At 47.0% G+C, this 21831-nt stretch overlaps 3 protein-coding genes and 2 non-coding genes across 6 annotated transcripts; 2 read left to right on the top strand and 3 right to left on the bottom strand.

Annotated features, from left to right (window-relative positions):
- Positions 1-33: 33 nt before the first annotated feature.
- ubap2a (ubiquitin associated protein 2a) lies at positions 34-12085 on the top strand. Of its 2 annotated transcripts, none has more exons than XM_052076725.1 (27): positions 34-180; positions 1783-1920; positions 2179-2256; positions 2641-2751; positions 2891-3053; positions 3141-3227; positions 3310-3373; positions 3760-3857; positions 3965-4023; positions 4115-4185; positions 4302-4488; positions 4640-4895; positions 4973-5277; positions 5353-5579; positions 5691-5964; positions 6042-6081; positions 6166-6343; positions 6540-6585; positions 7861-8179; positions 8248-8339; positions 9006-9053; positions 9135-9228; positions 9304-9723; positions 10343-10447; positions 10537-10604; positions 10888-11079; positions 11255-12085. In XM_052076725.1, the coding sequence occupies exons 2-27, from the start codon at positions 1825-1827 to the stop codon at positions 11348-11350; spliced, it is 3774 nt and encodes a 1257-aa protein (XP_051932685.1). In that variant the 5' UTR covers positions 34-180; positions 1783-1824; the 3' UTR covers positions 11351-12085. The 2 variants fall into 2 exon arrangements, with proteins under 2 accessions (XP_051932685.1, XP_051932684.1); XM_052076724.1 differs by having other exon boundaries at positions 35-180; positions 9003-9053.
- A 240-nt stretch (positions 12086-12325) lies between these two features.
- Positions 12326-17946, bottom strand: nop56 (NOP56 ribonucleoprotein homolog). Its single transcript, XM_052076730.1, has 12 exons — positions 17840-17946; positions 16699-16788; positions 16511-16625; positions 15603-15767; positions 15200-15398; positions 14928-15115; positions 14534-14685; positions 14220-14320; positions 13737-13885; positions 13401-13522; positions 13091-13207; positions 12326-12780 (listed from the first exon to the last, which is right to left on the bottom strand). The coding sequence occupies exons 1-12, from the start codon at positions 17840-17842 to the stop codon at positions 12490-12492; spliced, it is 1692 nt and encodes a 563-aa protein (XP_051932690.1). The 5' UTR covers positions 17843-17946; the 3' UTR covers positions 12326-12489.
- On the bottom strand, positions 13293-13359 carry LOC127608323 (small nucleolar RNA SNORD57). The gene has a single exon (XR_007964241.1). It is a non-coding gene; the product is annotated as a small nucleolar RNA SNORD57 (small nucleolar RNA).
- Positions 14748-14878, bottom strand: LOC127608327 (small nucleolar RNA SNORA26). Its single transcript, XR_007964244.1, has one exon. It is a non-coding gene; the product is annotated as a small nucleolar RNA SNORA26 (small nucleolar RNA).
- A 1988-nt stretch (positions 17947-19934) lies between the features above and the next one.
- mlnl (motilin-like) lies at positions 19935-21592 on the top strand. Its single transcript, XM_052076756.1, has 4 exons — positions 19935-20054; positions 21038-21139; positions 21235-21340; positions 21482-21592. Exons 1-4 carry the CDS (start codon positions 19935-19937, stop codon positions 21487-21489), a joined length of 336 nt encoding a protein of 111 aa, XP_051932716.1. The 3' UTR covers positions 21490-21592.
- Positions 21593-21831: the final 239 nt, after the last annotated feature.

The following is a 21831-nucleotide window of genomic DNA, read 5'->3' as shown; positions in this document are numbered from 1 at the left end:
TCATTTTTCCGAGCATGACAATTATGTACGTCTCCACTATAACCACCAAATCGTGATTCGTGTGACACGAGCATAAACAAAACAAGTTGTGTCCAGAGGACGTAGGACGAGCATCCACCGCGGTCGCCTTAATCACGTGACCACCTTGTCTGCTGCTGGCTGAGTGAAGCGTGTTAGCAGGTAATAACACGATTTTATCATGTTTTCGCTTATTCGCCAACCAATTCTCAACGCGTTCAATTGATTTTGTTCTCGAGTTTACTCGTCGTACGTACTCGCTCGCCTGTCTTGGTGATTTTCCTTCCTTACTCAGGGCGGAGAGCGGTGTCTTTCGCAATTTTTCTGTTGTCTTGGTTTCCCAGCGAGCAATGTCGTGATGGGATTGTGTTCCGCTCAAAGGCCTTCTTCCTCTCATTCGAGATACTTTTTGCCTTTTTGCTCGTGGTCTTATTTGGGATGCTTGCGTGATGGGGGTTGTTAAAATGACGTTGTCTGAAGATACGGCTGACACTTAAATGGGCTGATTAGACGGTCGATCGCCAGCAACTCGGACCAGATTTAGATAGCATCATTTGCTAACGTTAGCTTCACCTCGACTGCCTCCCGGGACTCGCTCGCTCGGTGTTAGCATGTTAGCATGCCTGCCTCAGTCCGCGCTAGCGAGGACAAAGAGGCCTCGAGTATCACAACAAGCATCAAGTTTGTTTTAATTAAACCGTGACACTACGGCCATATGAATCGCCATTGCAAAGTGTCATGTAAATTCATAAACTCACATACGGACTGTAAGTGAGTGATTCGATTTAGCTGATGTTAACATTCGACCACTTGGCTAGTCTCAAATAAAGTATCCGTCCTGAGAAAATCTAGTTTCATGCGTATATTCGTTCCATTGTCATCCTTAAATGTAACCGTGTCTGTAATACACGAATCATTTACGTGTGTTTAAGTGGTAAAACTGACCCATTTTCAATGAATGGACTTTATCGTGGGGATCAAGAGCAATAATAAAATCCCCGATAGTGGTTTAGTTTGTAAATAAAAGTGACGGCTGCAGAAATGTTTTTGTTAAGCAAGCGATTTGTCTCACTTATCGAGCCAGCTCCTTGGCATTAGCTTTGTTCAGTTGAGCAGCCAATGGTGTCAGTATGTTTGATGACGTCACGTGGGCATGTGTACTGCACTGCTATTGTTCTCTCAATCAGCAACTGTCAGTGGTCAGGTTTACTGCGTGTTTACATCATGCACATTTATACAGTTTTGTATTCTGTGTTAGTAATACAATATGTCAATCAGCTATTCACGATGACATTCACTTGTCATATGCATCTAAAATAATCTTTGGCGATGTGTTCTTATTCATGTGAATTATGGCCTTAAACAATTCCCTGCACATATGCACTATTTGTTTTTTTTGCAAGTGGACACTAGGTCACTCTTCTTCCTTGACCTAGATTTTCAGCTGTTACATCAACAGACTAACTGTACTCTACACCAATAATTATGTTCAATATCGCACACACGTAACTATTTCTAGTCATTAATATGTCCCCATCAATCACAAACACAAATAAAGCACTCTGTTATGATGGAGGTGTGTGTGTGTGTGTGAACGTATTTTTGAGTTTTCTTTTTTTGTTGTTGTTGCTTTTCCTTGCCTTCCCGGGGGTTAAAATTAGTCATCGTAAAGACTTGTCAACTGTGGGCATGTGAAGCCGTTGGAGACTATGATTAAGGGCTATATAAATAAATGTGACTTGACTTGTCTTGTTTCTTTGGCAGGTTTTTCTATTTTGTACATACAGAGTTTTGTATATACTGTATATGATGAGCTCGCTGGGCAGCGACAAGGCCCGGGGCCCTCGTGAAAAAGTGCCGCCTGCTGCCACCCACATGTCTCAACCACAGAAACAGATACAGGTGAGAATCTGCAGCCTTACACACACACACACACACACACACTGCTCACGGCTGCAAACATTTTGTAACAAAACATCAGTGACTTAAATCCTGTTGCCAACCAATCCACGTTGCACACGTCATACAAACAAAATACCAGTTCATTAGCTGTTAATATGTTAAGAAGACGGACATTGGGTGTGAAGAGAGTACAATAGTTCCCATATATGCAGTACGTATGTACAAACAAGTCGATTCATTAATGTTTTTGTGTTGCAGGCCACTGCTGAGCAAATTCGGCTTGCCCAGATGATCTATGACAAGAATGATGCTGACTTTGAAGACAAGGTTAATCAGGTATAGAAACGGGGTCGTTTGTGTCAGGGTTTGCACAGCAATCTGCCATGCAAACCCATTCCCACTTGCCGCTCTTAACCAAGATTTAGCTGCATTATTTAACAAAATTGAAACCTGCAATGCGGTAGTGCCTTCAACATTGAAGATGGCTGGCTCAATTTCAATTCTTCGCTCACACTATGGCCTGTTGGCAAAAGGTTATCAATTCAGACCCGTTGCACACTGAACAATGAGGCACAATGAGACAACTTAGGTTGTGTACGTTTAATATTCATTTGAAAATTGGCTTTGCGATAGTTTCTGTAAAAGCCGAAATGAAGGAAGTCCTGACTGCTGACACATTTTTAACGCTTTTTCGAAAAATCTGCTTTGTATTTTCCGTAGCTGATGGAGGTTACTGGCAAGAATCAGGATGAATGTATGGTCGCGCTTCATGACTGCAACGAGGATGTGAGCAGAGCCATCAATTTCCTCCTGGAGAGCACCTCGGATATGGTAGGTTTGTGCAATACACATTTTCCAATCATTTGATCGACTGCGTGGATGAATGAACCACTTGAAACTCATCTGTTCTTCGCCTTGCACTGAACCGCTACATGGCAGCCTTAGATTTTTGCTCACGCTTTGTGTTTAGACCTCATGGGAGACCGTAGGGAAGAAGAAGCCGCTGGTGAAGGAGGCTCCTTCCGAAAGCAAGGAGAATAAGGAGAACCGGGAGAAGAAAGGCGAGAGGGAGGCTAGCAAGGGCCGCGCGTCATCCAACCGCAAGGGCAAAGGCTCCAATCGAAGCCGACAGGGTATAATATCTTGTTCGGACACGCACGTATTGGCACACGACTGTCAGTCACCATTGTAACGTCCGCATTCATGCGTCTTTGCACCAGGTGCGGTTCGACCAGCGGAAAACGGCGTGGAGGTGACACCGGTGGACAAAGGCTCCGATCGAGGAAAGAGGGCAAAAGGTGGTCGAGGTGAGATGCTTTGATTTGAAAACACCACATTACACGTATCACTTTAGTGGGTGTAGCAGATGTCGGGCTGATGTTTACGCAGGCTCCGGCGGTCGAGGCCGAGGCAGAGGACCAGCGGCAAGCAGGTTCTCAGCCCAAGGCATGGGGTATGTTCACACTCACGCCGTTTTGGAAACGTTAAAAGTTGTCGTCGTTTTACGCTGAGTGAAGGGAATTGCTTTGAAAAGGCTAATTCAAAGTATTTTCTGTACATTTTGTAGCTACGGCGCTGTTCCAAAATGGATGAAATCAATTTTTCCATGGGGAAAAAAAAAAGTTGTTTTCATGTTGTCATTTTGGGCTTTCGCGGGTCTCGTTCAGAGGGGGAAAACTATTCCATTTTGAAATAAGGCCGTAACATAAAATGCGGAAATCGTACAACGCCGCGAGTCCTCACCGGATGCGCCGTCATCTATCCAATCGGATTCAATTGCCGCTTAATCACCAGACCTTTTTAAAATCAAAACTCTTTCACTCTTTCATCATTTCCCAGCACCTTCAATCCTGCAGACTATACCTCAGAGGCAGGGACCGGGACCACACAGAGTGAGGCTTGGGACACTGCGGCTAACAACAACACAGATGAGATGGGTTAGTGTTGTGTGAACAGAATAGAACACGTTCGCCATGGTGGACTGTGCTTGGTGCAAATGGCAACGGCTTGTTGAGAAACTCTCGGTCTCTTTGCTCTTTTTCAGCTAACTGGAGGAACCCGGTTGAAGACTATGGACCCGAGGACTGGAGTGAGGATGTTAGTGTGAGTCCTCACCCCAAAAATTTGGGGAAAGTCCCGGGAAGGAAAACAACTGGTGTTTAATTCAGCGTGTTCCTTTTTTGATTGACAACAGCTCTCGGAGACCAAAGTCTTCACGTCCTCGTGTGCTCCTCCGGCTGAGAATCATATCACTTCTGGCCAAAGGTGAATAACCGACACTTTAAATAAATAAAATCAGCTCTACTCATATATAAAACGGATGCATGGACAAAAGCATTGTCGTGCCCGCATTTTTAACCCCGCTGAATGTCATTCTGCAGTCTGGACCTGGCATCTCTGCTTCAGAAGCCTGCGGTCTGTGGAAGAGAAGCGCCCCCCTGCTCCTCCTCCTCCTCGCAGAGTCTGGTCTTCACCAACTCGCACCACCACCAGCCAGCACAGCCGCAATATCAGCCTCCTCCTAACCGCAGCACCGCTGGTGGCACCAGCTATGCTCATGCTGCTCTGGTAAAAAACAAAAAAACAAAACAAAAACAACAACTCTTGTTTAGTTGTTATTGCTTCTTGTTATTTAAACCATCGACTTTTATGGTTAACATATAACATACGCCGTTGGAAAACATAGAAGATCAACTCTTCCCGCTTTTACCTATGCCAGTCGTCTGTTCTCGGAGCTGGTTTTGGAGACCTGGGCCAAGCCAAAAGGCCTCCACCCAGTGCGGGAGCTCAGATACTGGAACAGCTTAAGGGGCCCGGCTTGGGTCCTCTGCTGTCGCATTCTGCCAACACCCAAGGCAGCTCTTCAATTGGCCGCCTACCGAGCCTGGGAGCGCCTGTACCTCCACCGTCTTCCTCCAGCTGGGACATGAAGGCGCCAGAATCGAACGCCACCACATTGTCCTCGCAGTTCAGCCGTAAGTCTCCTTGCCAAAGCCTTCAGTCGGACACTCGTGTACAAGTGTGCCTCATTGTGCGTTTGGGTTTTCTGTAGGTGAGTTTGGGCTCCAGCCAGAGCCTTCGCTTGTGCTAAGTCAGCTTATTCAGAGGCACACCGGCCCCTCCTTGCCACTGGCACGTCAGCCCAGTCCACCATCTCAACAACAAGCGGTCCCCGCGTCCGTCTCTTCTGCTTCCCAGCACAGCAGCACTTCGGCGCAGGCGGGCCCGGCGATGGCGACCGCCGGTCCCAAACTTCCGGCCCCCAGCGCCGGGCTGGACGCTCAGGGCTGCGGGACGCCACAGCAGCAGCGGGCACAATTGAAAGGTCAAAAACGAAGGATACCTCCGACGTCAAAGGTAAGCTTTCTTTCCAATCAAATTCGTTGGCTGTGTAATTGTGTGTGTAAACGTATTTTTTTTTCCCTGTGGCAGATCCCCTCCACGGCAGTAGAAATGCCGGGCTCCACTGATGTCCCTGGTCTAAACCTTCAGTTTGGGGCGCTAGACTTTGGCTCGGAGGCTGCTTTGCCAGAGTTTGGAGTCGTGGACAGCGCTCTCAGTACAGCATCCAGGGAATCCACGCCGGCCCCTGGCCCAGTAGCGCCTGCGTCGGGATCGGGGACTCAGAGTCAGACAAGCTTGTACTCCAAACCTCTCGGGTAGCGTTGGATGTCATCAAATCAGATATAACGTCATCTTTTTTTAATTTTATTTTTTTAAACCAGCATTAAATTACCTATGAAAATGTATTCCTTTTCCTTGGCTTGTAGTGAGTCGCTGGGAAGTCCGCTCTCCGTCGACCTTCCTCTGCCCCTGTCGTCATCTGAGCCAGTGTATCACTCGTCCTCAGTGGCCCTCCCCAGTCTCACGCCCTCTTCACTGGGGCCCGCCAGCTCCAGCGCTCCTCCCTCGTCGTCGCTGACCACATCTGCCATTTCGTCCGCGCCCCACTTCTCCACAGTGGGTGGAAGCTATGACGGGTCCTTGCCCCCTCAGGCACGACTGGCCTTCTCCCAGAGCAAAGAAACCACTGGACCAGTTTTGGTGAGGAGAAATCAAATACAGACGTTGTTCCTTTTTTTCACCCCTCCCTTTTAGTCTAATTATTTTTCCTATTCTAGAATGGTCTGAATGGAGTAAGGACCTCTGCAGCTTTAGACAGTACGTTCGTTACCTTGCACAAATCTGTTACATGAGTACAAACAATCATTTTCTCTTTTCTAAGCGCCGTCATACTCTGTTTAGTTTCCTCAGCTTCCTCCACGCCAAAGCCCGACTCTCCGTCTCTTAACGCCAATGCTAACTGCGCTCCTGCGGCCTCCTCCCACTTGGCCCCCTCCACCTTGCCCGCACAGAGCTCCGGCACGCTCTCCAGCCTGGCACAGGACCTTCCCTCGGCCGGTCAGCTCAACACTCTCAACAGGTGACAAGCTCACGCATACCAAGAACCGCTCTGGATCGGATACAAACAGAACCTCAACAATCCATTTCAAGCTGCAAATGATCTTAATCGTCTGTAACTACATTTTTTTTTCAATGTCTTTGCTCAGTGGACACTTACAACACAGGTGAACAACATGGTTGCGTGTTACAGTTCTCCTCTTGCTTTGTGTCTGCAGCCATGTCAACAATCATTCCTCAGCTCTTGGCTCCAGTTCTCTCACCGTAAGTATATTTAGTTGTATCTCATTTCAGGGCGTCGTACCAAATATGACGTTTAACTCATTCACTCCCAAAGACGTATTTAGATGTCTTTTCAGACGCCACACGTTTAATCCCAGCTCCTCGTTTTATATTGACTGTACTTGGAAACGGTCTGAAAATTACTGGTTGAATCAGAGATGCACAACCCCACAATCAAATTTCACTGAATTAGTCTTCAAATTCTTATTATGCACTACAAATCATGTTTCGATGCCTCTGCCATCAATGCATGTGACATCCCTGGCAGAAAATGTAATTAACTTGTCTATGCATTTCTGGCCATTCTTACAATAGAATAATAGTTTTGTGTTAATCTAAACAGGACCAGATCAAATTGAGACGAGATCATCATTATTTCGGTGTCCCCGATCTCATTTTTGTGGCACTTTTCGTTTGGTGGCGTGCCTCGAAATTATTTGAATGTAAACTGCCTCTCTTGGCTCTCTGGAATGACCTCCCACTGAACATTCGGCAAGCCTCCTCGCTGCCCATCTTTAAAGCCCTCCTCAAAAGTCACTTGTATTCTTTGGCGTTCGACTCAGCATGACTTAGATTTGCTCTTGATTTTACTGCTTGGTGCTTTCTACCGCCTTTAGTACCGATTCGTCTTACTGTTTATTGTGTTTGGTAAATCGCTCCATGTACAGCACTTTGTATGCAGCGATGGCTGTTTTTAAGTGCTCTAGAAATACTGTTGACTTGACTTGACTTATCACCAATTAGTTTGGAAAGTGATTCTGGCTGGCGGCCTGGTAGTCCAGGTGTTAGCACGTCGGCTTCACAGTGCAGAGGTACCGGGTTCGATTCCAGCTCCGGCCTCCCTGTGTGGAGTTTGCATGTTCTCCCCGGGCTTGCGTGGGTTTTCTGCGGGTGCTCCGGTTTCCTCCCACATTCCAAAAAAACATGCATGGCAGGCTGATTGGACGCTCTAAATTGTCCCTAGGTGTGAGTGTGGGTGTGGATGGTTGTTCGTCTCTGTGTGCCCTGTGATTGGCTGGCAACTGATTCAGGGTGTCCCACGCCTATTGCCCGAAGACGGCTGGGATAGGCTCCAGCACCCCCCGCGACCCTAGTGAGGATCAAGCGGTTCGGAAAATAGATGGATGGATGGGTGATTCTGGCTGTTCAAAACAAATTGTATCATTTATTAACCGCGAGGCTACATCTCATTCGCGGTACATGGATACCAACGCACGTCCTGTAACGTGGGCAAATCAACTTTGTGTCACCCTCCAGTTCACAAGCGTCGACAGCAACAGCGTGAGCTCTCTCGCTCCCTCCTCCGCGTCCTACACGTCGTCGCAACCTCCACCTTCGGCACTTCACTCGGCCCACAACAGCAGCAACAGTAGCAGCGGCGCCGGCATGAGCCACCTCGCTAGCATGTCCAGCATGGTCAGCAACATGAGCAGCAGCAGCGTCGGCGGTATCGCCGGCACGAGCGGACTACACTCTGCTGCCACCAGCACGGTGCTGGGACTCGGCTCCAATGGAGCTACCGGCGCGTCCAACCTTTCTGGACCGAGGACCGCACCCCTGCTCTCCTCCTCCACTGGTAAAGCAAGAAAAGAAAAATGTGCGTTGGTATTAGTTGTTTGTGTCATGCCGTCATTGGGTTAACAGGTAAAGCCCCACCGAACCTATCTCAAGGGGTTCCTCCTCTGCTGCCTAACCAGTATATCATGGGTCCAGGGGGACTGCTCCCAGCCTACCCAGTAAGTGTCACTGTAGTTTTTAATAACAGCCAAAAATAAAAAATAAAAAAACGCTGTTGTAAAATATAAAAAAGTGACTGCTATAATGGATGTGAAGTGAACGTCTTCAGGAACTCTTGACTTGTTTCAAGAGTCTTACATCAGATGAACGCATGATAAATAGGATTTTATTGATTATAAATCGTCTCAATTCTCGAAAAATAAAAGTACAGAATGACCGGTGATAGTAACACAGCCATTTCACCTTTTCAATATGAATTTTGGTCTCATGACGTGGAATAAAAATCAAAGTATCAGTGTTAATTTAAAAAGTGCACCACTTATTTACATGCCGCTTTGCTTGAAATATTTGTACATTCTTGCCCCACTATATTGCAGGGGGAACAACTTCTATTTAGCACACAGATACTACAATCTGTATAGGAGTAGCTTTCATTGTTTATGCTTTCATTATTTTCTTTTGTTTTGTTTAAATATGTCAACAATGTGTTTTAAAAAGTATGTTGAAATAGGATTTCATGTACTGAAAGCATGTTTATTCCTAAAAAACTGTTGACATGGTCTCTTTATGTCACTGATTTTCACCTATCGTGGATCTGAGTGACATTTTCCCTCTCATGTACACTACAAATACAAAATATTAAATCGCCGTTTGTTTGACAGCAGATTTACGGCTATGAGGATCTCCATATGCTCCAGTCCAGACTACCGATGGTGAGCCTTCAACCCTCATTGCTGCTCTTGACTTGGAGTTGTTAGTCTGGACCAGGTCTCAATCTTGTCTTGTGCTCTCAGCCCTCCCTGCAGGATTACTATGGAATCACATTCCCTGGCCCCACTGCCACTCTGTCGAGCAGAGACGGGGGCCTCGCCAACAACCCCTACTCAGGTAGGAGCGCTTTGGGTGATCATTGGGTGTCGTTTTCATTCACTTGATATCACATACTTTCGGCTCGGTGTTCAGGTGAAGTCACAAAGTTTGGAAGGAACGACTCCACCTCTCCAGCGCCGCCCACGAGCCTGGCAGCTCAGCAACAGCCCCCACAGGGCCAGAACCAAGGCCCGAGCCCGAGCCAGCCTCAGCCTCCTCAGGCCCAGCCTCAACCGCAGGGCCAGCCGCAGCACCACAGCAGTCAGCAGGCCTTCCTGCCTCCCGGCTACAGCTACACGGGGCTGCCATACTACGCCGGTGTGCCCGGCGCCGTACCGAGCGCAGCGGCTTTCCAGTACGGCCCCACCATGTTTGTTCCTCCGGGGGGCCCCGGACCGGCCTCGGCCAAGCAGCACAGCATGGGCCTCAGCCTGGGGAACCCGTCTGCTAGCCCGTTCCAGCAACAGACGCAGCAGCAGCCCAGCGGTTACGGCCAGCACACCTTCAGCTCAGGTCAGTGACTGCACCAAACATCGGCTGCTTAGTTTCCAGGTGTAGCGGGACCCCTTATATATAGGGGGTCCCGCTATATATATAGTCCAAGACTGAACAATGTATCAAATTCCAGTTGTCATTGCAATAAACTGGAATGCAATTTTCAGATCGCAAAGACTGAACATTAGAAAAAAAAAATCCACGTAAAAAAGTGCATATTTTTAGTTATTTATTTGTAATTGAGGGCGGCCCGGTAGTCCAGTGGTTAGCACGTGGGCTTCACAGTGCAGAGGTACCGGGTTCGATTCCAGCTCCGGCCTCCCTGTGTGGAGTTTGCATGTTCTCCCCGGGCCTGCGTGGGTTTTCTCCGGGTGCTCCGGTTTCCTCCCACATTCCAAAAACATGCATGGCAGGTTAATGGAAGACTCTTAAATTGTCCCTAGGTGTGAGTGTGAGCGTGGATGGTTGTTCGTCTCTGTGTGCCCTGCGATTGGTTGGCAACCGATTCAGGGTGTCCCCCGCCTACTGCTCGGAGACAGCTGGGATAGGCTCCAGCACCCCCCGCGACCCTAGTGATGATCAAGCGGTTAGGAAGATGAATGAATGAATATTTGTAATTGGTGCTTTTGTTTTTCAGGGTACGAGGAGCTGACAGCAGGACCGGCCGGTGTGGACTATAGTAAAGGCTACAATTCTTCCTCTCAGGCACAAGCCAAATCTGCTGCTAGCGGGCCTGGTAAAGGTAGGGCCGTGGAAGACATTCAAGAGCTGATCGCGACTTCTACTTCTTTTGGCAGATTTTATTGATCTCGTTTGTGGTTGCGCTTCCAGGTGTTTCAGTGACATCCAGTAACTCCGGCGTGCCAGACATCAGCGGAAGTGTTTACAATAAGACCCAGGTAAGCCTTATCCTCTCTTTTGCTTTATTTCAGACATTAGCGTTGTGATGCATTTAACTTTAGAAGCAGTATTATGCACTGCACATATTTTACTTCAAAATCTGTGGACTGTTTTACATTACCTGTATTTCATTTGTGGATGGTTGTTTTTACTCCACAATATTTAGTGTGGGTTTTTTTATCCCACACAGAAGAAATACATAAAGAAAACCAACTTAAAACTCATATTTTTTTTAACCCTGGTGATGAAAGTGAATTTGTTTTGTTTCTTCTCGCCCTGCAGTCTTTTGATAAGCAGGGTTTCCATGCAGGGACCCCCCCTCCCTTCAGCCTGCCATCTGCGCTGGGAGGTCCAGGACCGCTGAATCCTGGAGCAGCCCCTGGAGGTTATGCACCGGCGCCCTTCCTTCACATCCTGCCTCACCAGCAACCGCACTCACAGCTGCTGCACCACCATCTCGCTCAGGATGGACAGGTAACACTTTGCACTGCGGTGAACCCCTGGGATCCCTTCTAGACCCACTCGCAATAGGCGAAAGGGGAACATTATATAACTGATAGTCCTATCTGTTGTGGTCGTCATCTCAACCACAACACACACACACCACCAATGTGCTCATTTGTGTGTTGTCCCTTGCTTCCGTGTTCAGGGCGGTCCAGGTCAGCGTGGACAGTCCAGCAGCCTGCAGCAGAAGAACCAAGTCAATAAATCGAGCTACGGCAGCTCCCCCTACTGGGCCAACTGAAGTCGCTACGCTGTGTGTATCTGCATGTGTGTGTGTTTGTGTGCGCGAGTGATATGATGTATGCATTCGTGTGCTTGTTGTGAGCGTGCATGCAGCACACTCATGCGTCTGACTGATAAAACAATGGAGGGACAAACCATTTTACAACACAAGCTAAAACACACTACCACCGCCTCTCCTTTGCTCTGTATATCCCCTTTTCAAATTTATGTCTGTTGTATGTAAAATATATTTATGTATGTATTTATACAGTATATATGTATTAGTAGAACATGAAATGTGGTTTTCTGCATTTTGTTTTATTTTGAAGGGCATTTTATTTTAAGAAAAAAATGTGGAATGAGAATGCTAAATCATGAAGTTGGTGAATATACTTGAACACAAGCATCATGTGATGTAGATTCCTTTTTGTATGCATACATGAACTGAGAACAATGTACATAGATTCTAAGCATCATTTTCATGGCAATGGCCTATTTTTTTTTTTTAGAAATGTTTTTGTAATTCTGGTCTCCTGCATCTGTGATTTCTAATTCTGGTCTCCTGCATCTGTGACTCCTTATTTGAAGTGTGACTTAAGTTGATAGCGTTTCTTCCCCCCCCCCCCCCCCCATGCAGTTTTCCCTCCATCTGTCCATCATTCCTCAACTTCTACTAGTTGGCTGCTCACCAGCCAGGCCTTGATGTCATTCTAACATTGGTTTAATCCTTGTCCAGATTAAAATGTAAACCATTTGAGTGACTGGTTTTAGTGGTTTGCTCTGTACCATTATACAGAAAAAAATATAGCCCTAAAACTATCAATATTTTGTGAAGAAAAAAAAAAAAACTCCCCGAACTCAAACCATAAATACATTTCTTTTGGACTGTGGCATACGTAAACTTGTCAGAATTGGCCCAAGTAGGCAGACCCGAGCCCTACAACCTGCAAAATGGTATCTTGACCATATACCCAAAGGAGAAAATAAATACAAATTTCTTAACTGAGACTTTATTTACATAAGTACATCTTAGCTCATTCAAGGCACAATATACAGTCTCTATATAACACCCCCCAAAAAGGAGGGAGAAAAAAGTTTTAATAAAATGAAAAACTGTACACAAACATACATTCAGCTCTATTCCATTCACTCTGCATCCTATTTCTTCTTTTTCTTTTTAGGCACTGTTATTTCTGGGATGTCTTCTGCTGGCTCAGCTTCAACGGCCTCCGATGTCCGTTTCTTCTTCTTCTTCTTGGCTGACTTATCGGTGTCCTCTTCTGGTACCTCAACCTCAGGGGTCTCCTCCTCCGGTTCCTCGGGCTCAGACTTGCGTTTCTTTTTCTTCTTGGCGGGAGTATCACCTGCTCCGTGCTCTGCAGTTTGGACCTCTTCCGCCGCATGTTTCTTTTTCTTTTTCCCTCCGGGTGTTTCCGAGCCTCCATTAACCTACAAGAGGGGTAGAGTCAATTTTTAAGTCAAGTAAAACTTGAGTGAATTTGGGATGTATAAAGTTTATCCGTCTGAACGTGAAATAACTCGGAATTGGGTTTGAATGTTCTCCAATAATGAGCGCACGTATTTAAAGTTGTACGACTCTCTTCAGTGATCAAGCCCACGGTTTGGGGCCAGCCAATGGTTCGGAGTCAGACTAATCTTGCATGTTGCACGCCGAGACAGAACCACAGAGGGAATGGGTCAGATCTCAGATGTCAAAGCTAAACATGCGTAGCCGCTTTCGGAAGGAGTGTTTATTTACCTCGGCGTCACCGTTGGCATCCCCGTTTTCAAGGAGCGCTTGCTTCTTTTCACGCTTCTTGCGTTTCTTTTCCTGTTTTTCAAGCTTACGCTTCATCTCAGCGGCTACATCAGACGCCTGCAAGGGAGAACACGGATCGATCAACGCGCTGCGTGCGTCAAACCGCCGGGACGGTCTTTCGTAGCTTCGGAATGAATACTGCGCATCAGGCTCATTAAATCAGTTTTGACCCTCAGCTATGATCAGGGACAACCGAGTCATCATCCACAGCGTTTGACTGCACAGGAGCGATGAAGACGAACGAGCTCACCTCCTTCACGGCCTCTTTCATGACATCGACATTCTTGCGCGGTAGGTCGCCTGTCTCGTAGAAAGACAAGCGCTCCTCCACCTGTTCACGCAGTTTGTCACCAAACACGCTGGAGGGCAATTCTGGTGGGGGGTGGGGGGAGAAAAAAGCCTTAGAAACAAAATTAATCCATCACAGAGACTGCAGATGTCTCAGAAAAACAGTCACGGCAGAGCTCAGAATGTTTTTTTCAACATCAACCAAAAGGATGAATGCTGTTGACGAAAAATTGGAGCATCATAGCAAAGCCCGCAAGAAACGCTTCAACGGTTGTCGGGGGCAGGGGGGTGGTCTCACCGGAGAAGCAGTCAATGCGCGAGGCGATGGTGCACTTGTTGGCCAGATATCTGGAGATGCGGCCTTTGTTCTTGGCGGCGGCGCGGCCGATGAAGGTCGAGTGGAAGATGAGGCCGTACTTGGGCGTGTTGCCGCGAGTCTTGAGGGCTCTGTGCGAGATCACAGCTGCTTTCACACTCGGGAGGGGTGTTAACGTGCAAATACGACTGGCAGGGACCAAAGGCAGCTGGTGACGTTGACAATGCGCGCGACCAGGTTTTTGGTGGCAATTTGTTCCGATGCGCTCATCATCTAACCGTTTTGCTCTCATCTATCGCGGTGCTGTGTGTGGTTGCTCAGACTTTGGGATGCAACGGGGGTGGCAGCGGGGGATCACTCCCGACAAGACGCGCGGCCTTCTCGGGTCACCCTGCTCTGCTCCGGCCCAGCCCTGCCATCACCGCAACCACAGATCTCCCCGGCAGGGATGGGGTGCCCCAGTACCTGAACAGGGCCTTCTCCGCTCCCAGGATCTGCACAGTGGAGGCGGGGTACTTTGCCAGGTTGGTGAGACTGCCGGCGTGAGAAATCAGACGGGCGCCGACCTGGAAAAAAAAAAATACTCAATTTGGGAGCACTTATGTTCAAGGGGGAGGAAACACCCCCCTCCTCCCTCCCGCCAGGGCAAGTCGTGGACCATCAGCACCAGAAGTTTCTCCTCACAGCGAGTCAGAGGATTGACAGATTATTGGTCAAACATCATCGGTCTCATTTGTTCCGTAAAAGCGACGCGACCCCCCCCCCCCCCAAGAACTCACCACGTCTCCGATCAACGCGGCCAAGTTGGGAGCCACTTGGCCCATCTTGGAGCGCAAGTACTCCTGCAGCTCCAGACGATAAGCGGTCAGAGAGACCACACGACTGGAGAACCTCTCGATGTTGATCAGGTCGATGGGTGAAACGTCCATTCCTGCGCACAAAAAATAAAAAATGGCGATTATGTCACGTTAAACTCAAAGCTGGCAACGTGACTCGTGTATCTCCCGACAGGATCCGCAGCGAGGATGACAGCCTCCGCTACAGGTTTATGAGAGACTTTCTCTACCCCCCTGTGTTCACTACCAGAGACACTTGCTGGCCCAAGGTGTGCGTTAAAGGGGCGGGGTTTGCAAACGGCATAACCATTCAACGCAAGACGAAGACGAGACGAACCCATGGAGGAACGGGATGCATCGAGGATGGCCTGCGCCTTGGCGTTGTCCATGACCACCTCCTCCAGGCTCTCCACGCTCTCGTCCGTCAACTCCTTCCGGTTGCCGATGAGCCGAGTGAGGCGGCAGTACATCGAGTTGTCCGGAACGATTCTCACCAGCTCGGGGAAGTGGTAACCGTACCATTCGCTGAGCCACACATAAAAAAAAAAGAAGCGCTTCATTTACACGGCGCCGTTTTTCGGGAAGTGTCCTATGCAAAGATCGGCTTACCGGACGCGCATGGAGAACGTGTTGATGTCCTTGTCGAGCTGATCCAACAGCGCAATGGACTGGATGATCATGTTGTCCGCCCGGTTGACATTAAATTTCACTTTGGCCCGCGAGTAACTGTGGCCCAGACCGAGCTGGGCTTTGGAGGCCGCCAAGGCCGTCAGGCCCTTCACCAGCGAGTGGAAGTGAAGACGAATCCCTGACGAGACGGGGAAAAGAAGCAGCGCAGGGGTTGGATTGTGTCACTTTCGAGTCGCGGGTGATCATGTGAGCGGCTGGCTGTTCAGATTTTCAGTATGAACCTTCATGAGTGTCAGGACCATATAGACGCATCATAAACAGAGCGTGTGTTTGTGTGTGTTTACTGTAGCGCAAACCAAAAGTCCTCGCGCAAAATACGAACCTCTTGTTAATTCCGCCACGACGCCGCCTGTCTGGATGGAAAAACCAAATTCTTCTTGCAAAGCAGCACCAATTTTGGGATCTCCGACTCCCAGTGTGGCTTTCTTCTTCGGAGATTGAGGAATGTTTGTCTCAAGGAACAACTTGAGGTCAGCGTGAACCACACCTGCAAAAAGGAGACATTTTTTCCATCTTGCCCGAATATATGAAACTTGAATGGGCAGAAATGTGCTTTTGAGACTATACCAGCATTTTGTATATATAAAGGGGGGAGGGGGAGATAAAGACATTAACCCAATGATCGGTTTAAATATAACTGGTTATTAATTTATATATTTGCATATTGTATCTAGTTATCCAGCACAGTAACAACGAAAAGTTAGCAACTGAAATGCAGTTCACAGATGAACGACTATAGGCAGTTGAAGTTCTCGTTTTTATTTCAAGGTAGCCTGGTTGCCCTGTGGCGCCACACTGCCCCTCACAGGACAGTCTAGGTATTACAGCCAACTTCTGGTTTGGGGTAGAGAAGTCCTTTGAAAAATCAGCCAAGGTTGTTAAACATCTTCGTGTGGGCTTTAGTCTCCACAAAAGAGAGCTACATTCTTTGTAATTTTAACATTTCGTATGCACCAGCAATCATGTTTCCAGTAACATTTTGCTGAACGGCATTCAATGCGAATCACAAATGTTGAATGACTGCTCAACAAAACACCGGCTAGCATAATCGTACCCTCGGATGTTCAGGTTGAACATAAGGCTGTCATCACAGTCTTTCAGTGGATTGACAGATTTGAAAACATCACCACACCCGAGGGCAGTAAAAACAATAACGGATGAGAGAAACGTGCTTACAAGAAGTCTGAATCAGTCAATACATTTCAACAAACTTAAGCAAAGAAAGCCTACCTTCAGAAATGGCATTTATGTTCTCCAGGGCAGATTGTGCTGATTTAAAGGGGAAAAAGGCAGACAGGCTCACCATACTATTGAATTTAGCCAGACTCAGCACACACTGCTCCACCTGAAACAGACACTTGGCGATGAGTCTCCCACAATAAGGCCAAACCAAGTAGCAGTGACGCAATAAAACCCACCTGGGGCAGCAGCATGCTGATCTCCTCCACCTCTTTCACCTTAAACAACGCGTAGCCGGACGCATGCTCAAACAACATGTGCAACAGCACCTAAACAAATACAATTAATCCATTAGAGTTTTCATTTATAACCCCATACCAGGGTTGTTTTGGGCAGCCATCTTGGTTTTATTTGCGTTTTGGCAATTTACGAACCACATAACATATACAAGGTAATTGGCGAAATGATTAGGACCCCACAAAAAAAGTTAGGGCAAGGAGAGATAACGTAATCACGGTAATATAGCCGATTCACGACAGGCCCAGAATTATTCGCTCCTGCGATAACCAATCAGACCCGTTCATGGCAAAATAACGCAAACAGGAGGTTCTACGCCAAAGTAACAACTGCCTTTATAATTTTATTACTACTTGGTACTACTTTAGTACTACTTGGTTTTGTACCATCCACATCTACGTTTGGGATTTTAGCTTGACAACCTATGTATTCCGTGACTTTAAACGATCCTACTTTAATGTCGGGATTTAAATGTTTTTCATCGATTGATCTATTTTTTCAACTCTGATTTCCCTTGCGTTTGAAATGTGCCCGACGAAATCCTGACAAAAAATAAAGATGAAACGACATTGATCGCACATCCCAAAACTATAAAATGCTGCAAAGGGGTTAATCTATCAAAACGGAAAGCAATATAAGCAAGACGGTCCAATATATGAGCTTTCCTACCAAATACGGTCGCAGCGCACCACGTTTTAGCCAGGGCACCACGTGTGCAAACGCTTTGGGATGAAGCAGCAACGATGCTCATCATAAAGCGTAAAATCTACACACTTTCTAATGGCGGCATATCTTAAACTAGTAGGTTTGCATTTCTACAACATTAAAATATGTTCGTTTACTGTCGGCGGCCGCAATTCTTTGTTTGAGAGCGACGTGACGCACATTTCGCGCAGAACGAGTGTTAACCACATGGGCGGCTAACTAGTTAGCTCAGGAGAAAGGCCTTAGACGGGATTTGGAAAAGGAAGTAAACAACGATTTGTTAGATAACAAAATGTATAGCAGGAAGGGCACGTCAGCAGTCAAGCACAAGACAACATTTCAAGCTAGTTCATTCATATGCATAACTTGATTCCTTACCATGATCGGTAAATGTCGGCAGCACACAAGACGTGTGCGACCTGATGCTTGTTCTTCTGTAAAAAGGCAGCACGGTCACGCTCCGACTCCACGTCAAGGGCCAAAATACCGCGATATCACATAAAACATCGCGAGACGCAACAAAGAAACGTGGATTTGTTTCTTATGCCATCTAGTGGACATAAAAACAACAACCAAGTGGTACGTTACTTTACAGTTAAAATGTATTGACGGCTGAGTGTTTTCACCCTCTGTCCCGAAGTGGAGGTACAAAAAAAATGTTGATGGTTGGTAATGGTCAAAATTATGCAAATAACAAACAATACAGATTTGGCAACCAGTTCAGTGTGCCCCCCCAACCCCACCCGCCTGCTGCCCGAAGACAGCATGGATTGGCTCCAGCACGCCAGAGCGACCCTTGTGAGGATGGTCGGATCAGAAAATGGATGAAATGAAATATATTACGAGTATATATTGTGTCCCTATTTTAAAACGGCATTTTGTCATCCACCTGGTTCGGAAATACTTGGTCCTGTGTGGACCCACAGTACCACTAATATAAAATTGTAGCCCCCACCAGCATTTTCATTGCCTATCCCTGCTATTTATTATGATATATGCTATATATCCATGGCTGTCTGATATTATGAGTTGCAGTTTTTATTGACTCAATTCATTTGGAGTAAAAACTAAAAATGAAAGAAAAATAGAATAATAGCCCATGGTCAAGAGCATTTTTAGACCCCTTTGGGCCCCCAAGCAACAAGGGCCATTCATTGATATGGGCCAAAGTCAGCCGTTTCTTTTCAACTCAAGGCCTCAGTCGATTAAGTGTAAATGTACATTTACTTTGCAAATTTTTGTCCCAATTCACTTTCTACATTTGTCCCTAAAATTTCAAGTTAGAGGCCACTGTGCTCCTACAGAAAAAAAGAGTCCGGGGTCCTGCAGCATAAATAAATAAACACAATAAATAAACAGACACTTTTATTTTGAATGCATAAATAACGAAACACATTATGTGTTGACAAACCCAATTGCACTAGAGGTACCCAACGCTCAGGAAGGGAAAATCCAATTCGAGCTCGTACGTCACGCTGATGCTTCATTTAGGTCTGCACACAACTCATATACTTGAACCACTTGGACACGACGACGGAGTGATTTTTAATCGTCCATTTCTCCAGAGTGGTCCAACAGTGCGCACCCATTCTGGTCACATTTCACCACCATGCAGGAACACAGTCAAGTGGTGGATTTGAGGAAAAAGCATCATAAAAGTTTTGCAGCCTTGCAGGGTTTCCTAGGAGCGCATACATGTGAGCCTGGATGTGCGCAACTCCACATTACTGGCAGGTCATAAACGTGACATTGTGTTGGCTTATTCTTAGAAGCAGAGAATTTATGGCTGGCTGACCTCTGAGGACACTCAAGCCCAAATAGGTACAATATACATTTCACACTGAGGTCAACTCAAAAAAACAACCCCCTCCCAAAAAAACATTATATATACAGTATATATATATGTGTGTGTGTGTTTTTCAGTGTTTAGTTAATCAAAAAGCAAGTTTGCCACCATGCCCATATACAGAATGTACACTGATTAAAAAAAAAAAAGCCGAATACATGTGTGATATCTGCGTTTCCAGGAGCCTGGATGAGAATGCTTGTGAAGGAGCCTGTTGAGGAGCGGATGTGAGGGTGGACAGTAAAAAAGCTGGGGCATCAGGAGCGCCTTGATATAAAGGTGGACGGGGACAAGTTCTCATTCAGACAGGAGACTCTCTTCTCATCCGGGACCATCTCATCCAAGATTCAAACGACTGGTGAGCATGTAACATTTTGTCTTTTTCTCTTCTGTTCATTTGCACAATGTACAAATTGTGTGTGTAAAGCTGTCCTGTCTAGATTGCCGCAGGAACTTATCTCAGTCTTGTCACTCTCATGCACTCCCACGCGCACATTTGTCAATCTGCATTTGCAAAACGACATGTCAGTATGACATTACATACATGTACGCAGACATGAACACACCATGCGGTAAATTAAATACTTTTCACAGCCTACATTGAACGTTTGTCCGGCACGGAAGAGAATGAGCATGCGTGGAGCTGTGGCCGTCTGCGTGGTGCTGGCCTGCCTTGTGGCGCTGCTGGTTGAGAGGACACAAGGACACATCACCTTCTTCAGCCCAAAGGAAATGATGCTGATGAAAGTAAGAAAATTGGGTTGTATTGGCCAGTGTTAAGTCGTCTTAAATTGTACAAAATATTGACAAATTATCCGTGGATGCAGTGCAAATATGACATTTGGAGAAAACAGTCACCGAACCTAGGACGGAAGCGGTTGACTCATGAAGAGTGGCCAGAAACACCAGAAAATTTTGAAAGCTACAAAAATCGCGATGGCAGTGATGGCTTCAAATGGCCCTGCAACAATATATATATACTGTGTATATTTTTTGTGCGGACGTTGTATCGGTGGTCGTGGTGAAGAAGGAGCTGAGCCAAAGGGCGAAGCTCTCAATTTACCGGTCGATCTACGTTCCAACCCTCACCTATGGTCACGAGCTATGGGTCGTGACCGAAAGAACGAGATCCCGGATACAAGCGGCCGAAATGAGTTTTCTCCGCAGGGTGTCCGGGCTCTCCCTTAGAGATAAGGTGAGAAGCTCGGTCATCCGGGAGGGGCTCCGAGTCGAGCCGCTTCTCCTCCACATCGAGAGGAGCCAGATGAGGTGGCTTGGGCATCTGATTCGGATGCCTCCTGAACGCCTCCCTGGTGAGGTGTTCCGGGCATGTCCCACCGGGAGGAGACCCCGAGGAAGACCCAGGACACGCTGGAGAGACTATGTCACCCAGCTGGCCTGGGAACGCCTCGGGATCCCCTGGGGAGAGCTGGAAGAAGTAGCTAGGGAGAGGGAAGTCTGGGCTTCCCTGCTGAAGCTGTTGCCCCCACGACCTGGCCCCGGATAAGCGGTAGAAGACGGATGGATGGATGGTGTAGATGTTTTTTTGTCCGGGCTCGTTTCTGTTGAACCACAATTTAAATGAAACTTTGTCCAAAGCAACTTTGTTCAGATTCACGTTATTTTTCCCCCCCCCTGAGACCACTTTCGGTTTTTCTTTCATATACAATCCGATGTGGGGGGAAAAAAAATCTCCCTGTTGACTTTGTGCTTGGCTGTCTACTCTCCAGGAGCGAGAGGGTAGAAAGGACATGGAGCCTCGGTCGGAGGACGGCCACTTGGAAGACATTTCTGTCCAACAGCTTCCTCAAGCTGAGCATGGTGGAAATCCCGTGCGTGTGCACGCACATGAACGCACGCACTATTGCCACCGTCGTCGTGTTGCATAATACATGTTCATTTTCTGTGCGTGTGTGTGTGTGTACAGGAAAAAACAGTGGATATCACCGTGCGTCTTTCCCCCAAACAGCTGGACCATGTCGCTCCTGTGCTTGAGGAGCTCATCCATGAAATTGTGGACGAGCAACAGAAAGGTACTAAACTGCTCTCGGGACTAAAAGCTTTTTGACCTTTGTGGATAAGTGACCTTTAAATGATGACTAACAGTCAGGGGGGGGGGGGGTTAAAAGAAAAAAGATCATAATTGGAGTCTCTCACATTCTTTGTCTTTACAGCCAAGTAGCGTGCTGGAGAACAGAAGAAGAAATGAATTCATGAAAGATGGGCTGCTCTTATATTTTCTTGTGTTTCAAGATATCGGTCAATAAAGGGAAATTATTGTTTCACTTAAAGGAGCCCTCGTTGTATTTTCTACACCAAAACGTATTGTTGCCGAGCGACTCGTTGCCCTCGAGACGTGTCGTCAAAGCGACAAATGCCGCATTTACGAAATAGCACCAGAAAGTGCTAAATGTTGACGACGGCGTTACAATCTAGCCGTCACTGATCTGATGCCCCCAAGACCAGAATAAGATTTCTTCAACTTCTATGGGGAAAGAAAAAAAAAGAGCATAATATTATTGAT

Source organism: Hippocampus zosterae, chromosome 9 (assembly GCF_025434085.1).
Source record: "Hippocampus zosterae strain Florida chromosome 9, ASM2543408v3, whole genome shotgun sequence".
Classification (NCBI taxonomy): Eukaryota; Metazoa; Chordata; class Actinopteri; order Syngnathiformes; family Syngnathidae; genus Hippocampus; species Hippocampus zosterae.
This window is presented reverse-complemented; position numbering and strand designations above follow the sequence as displayed.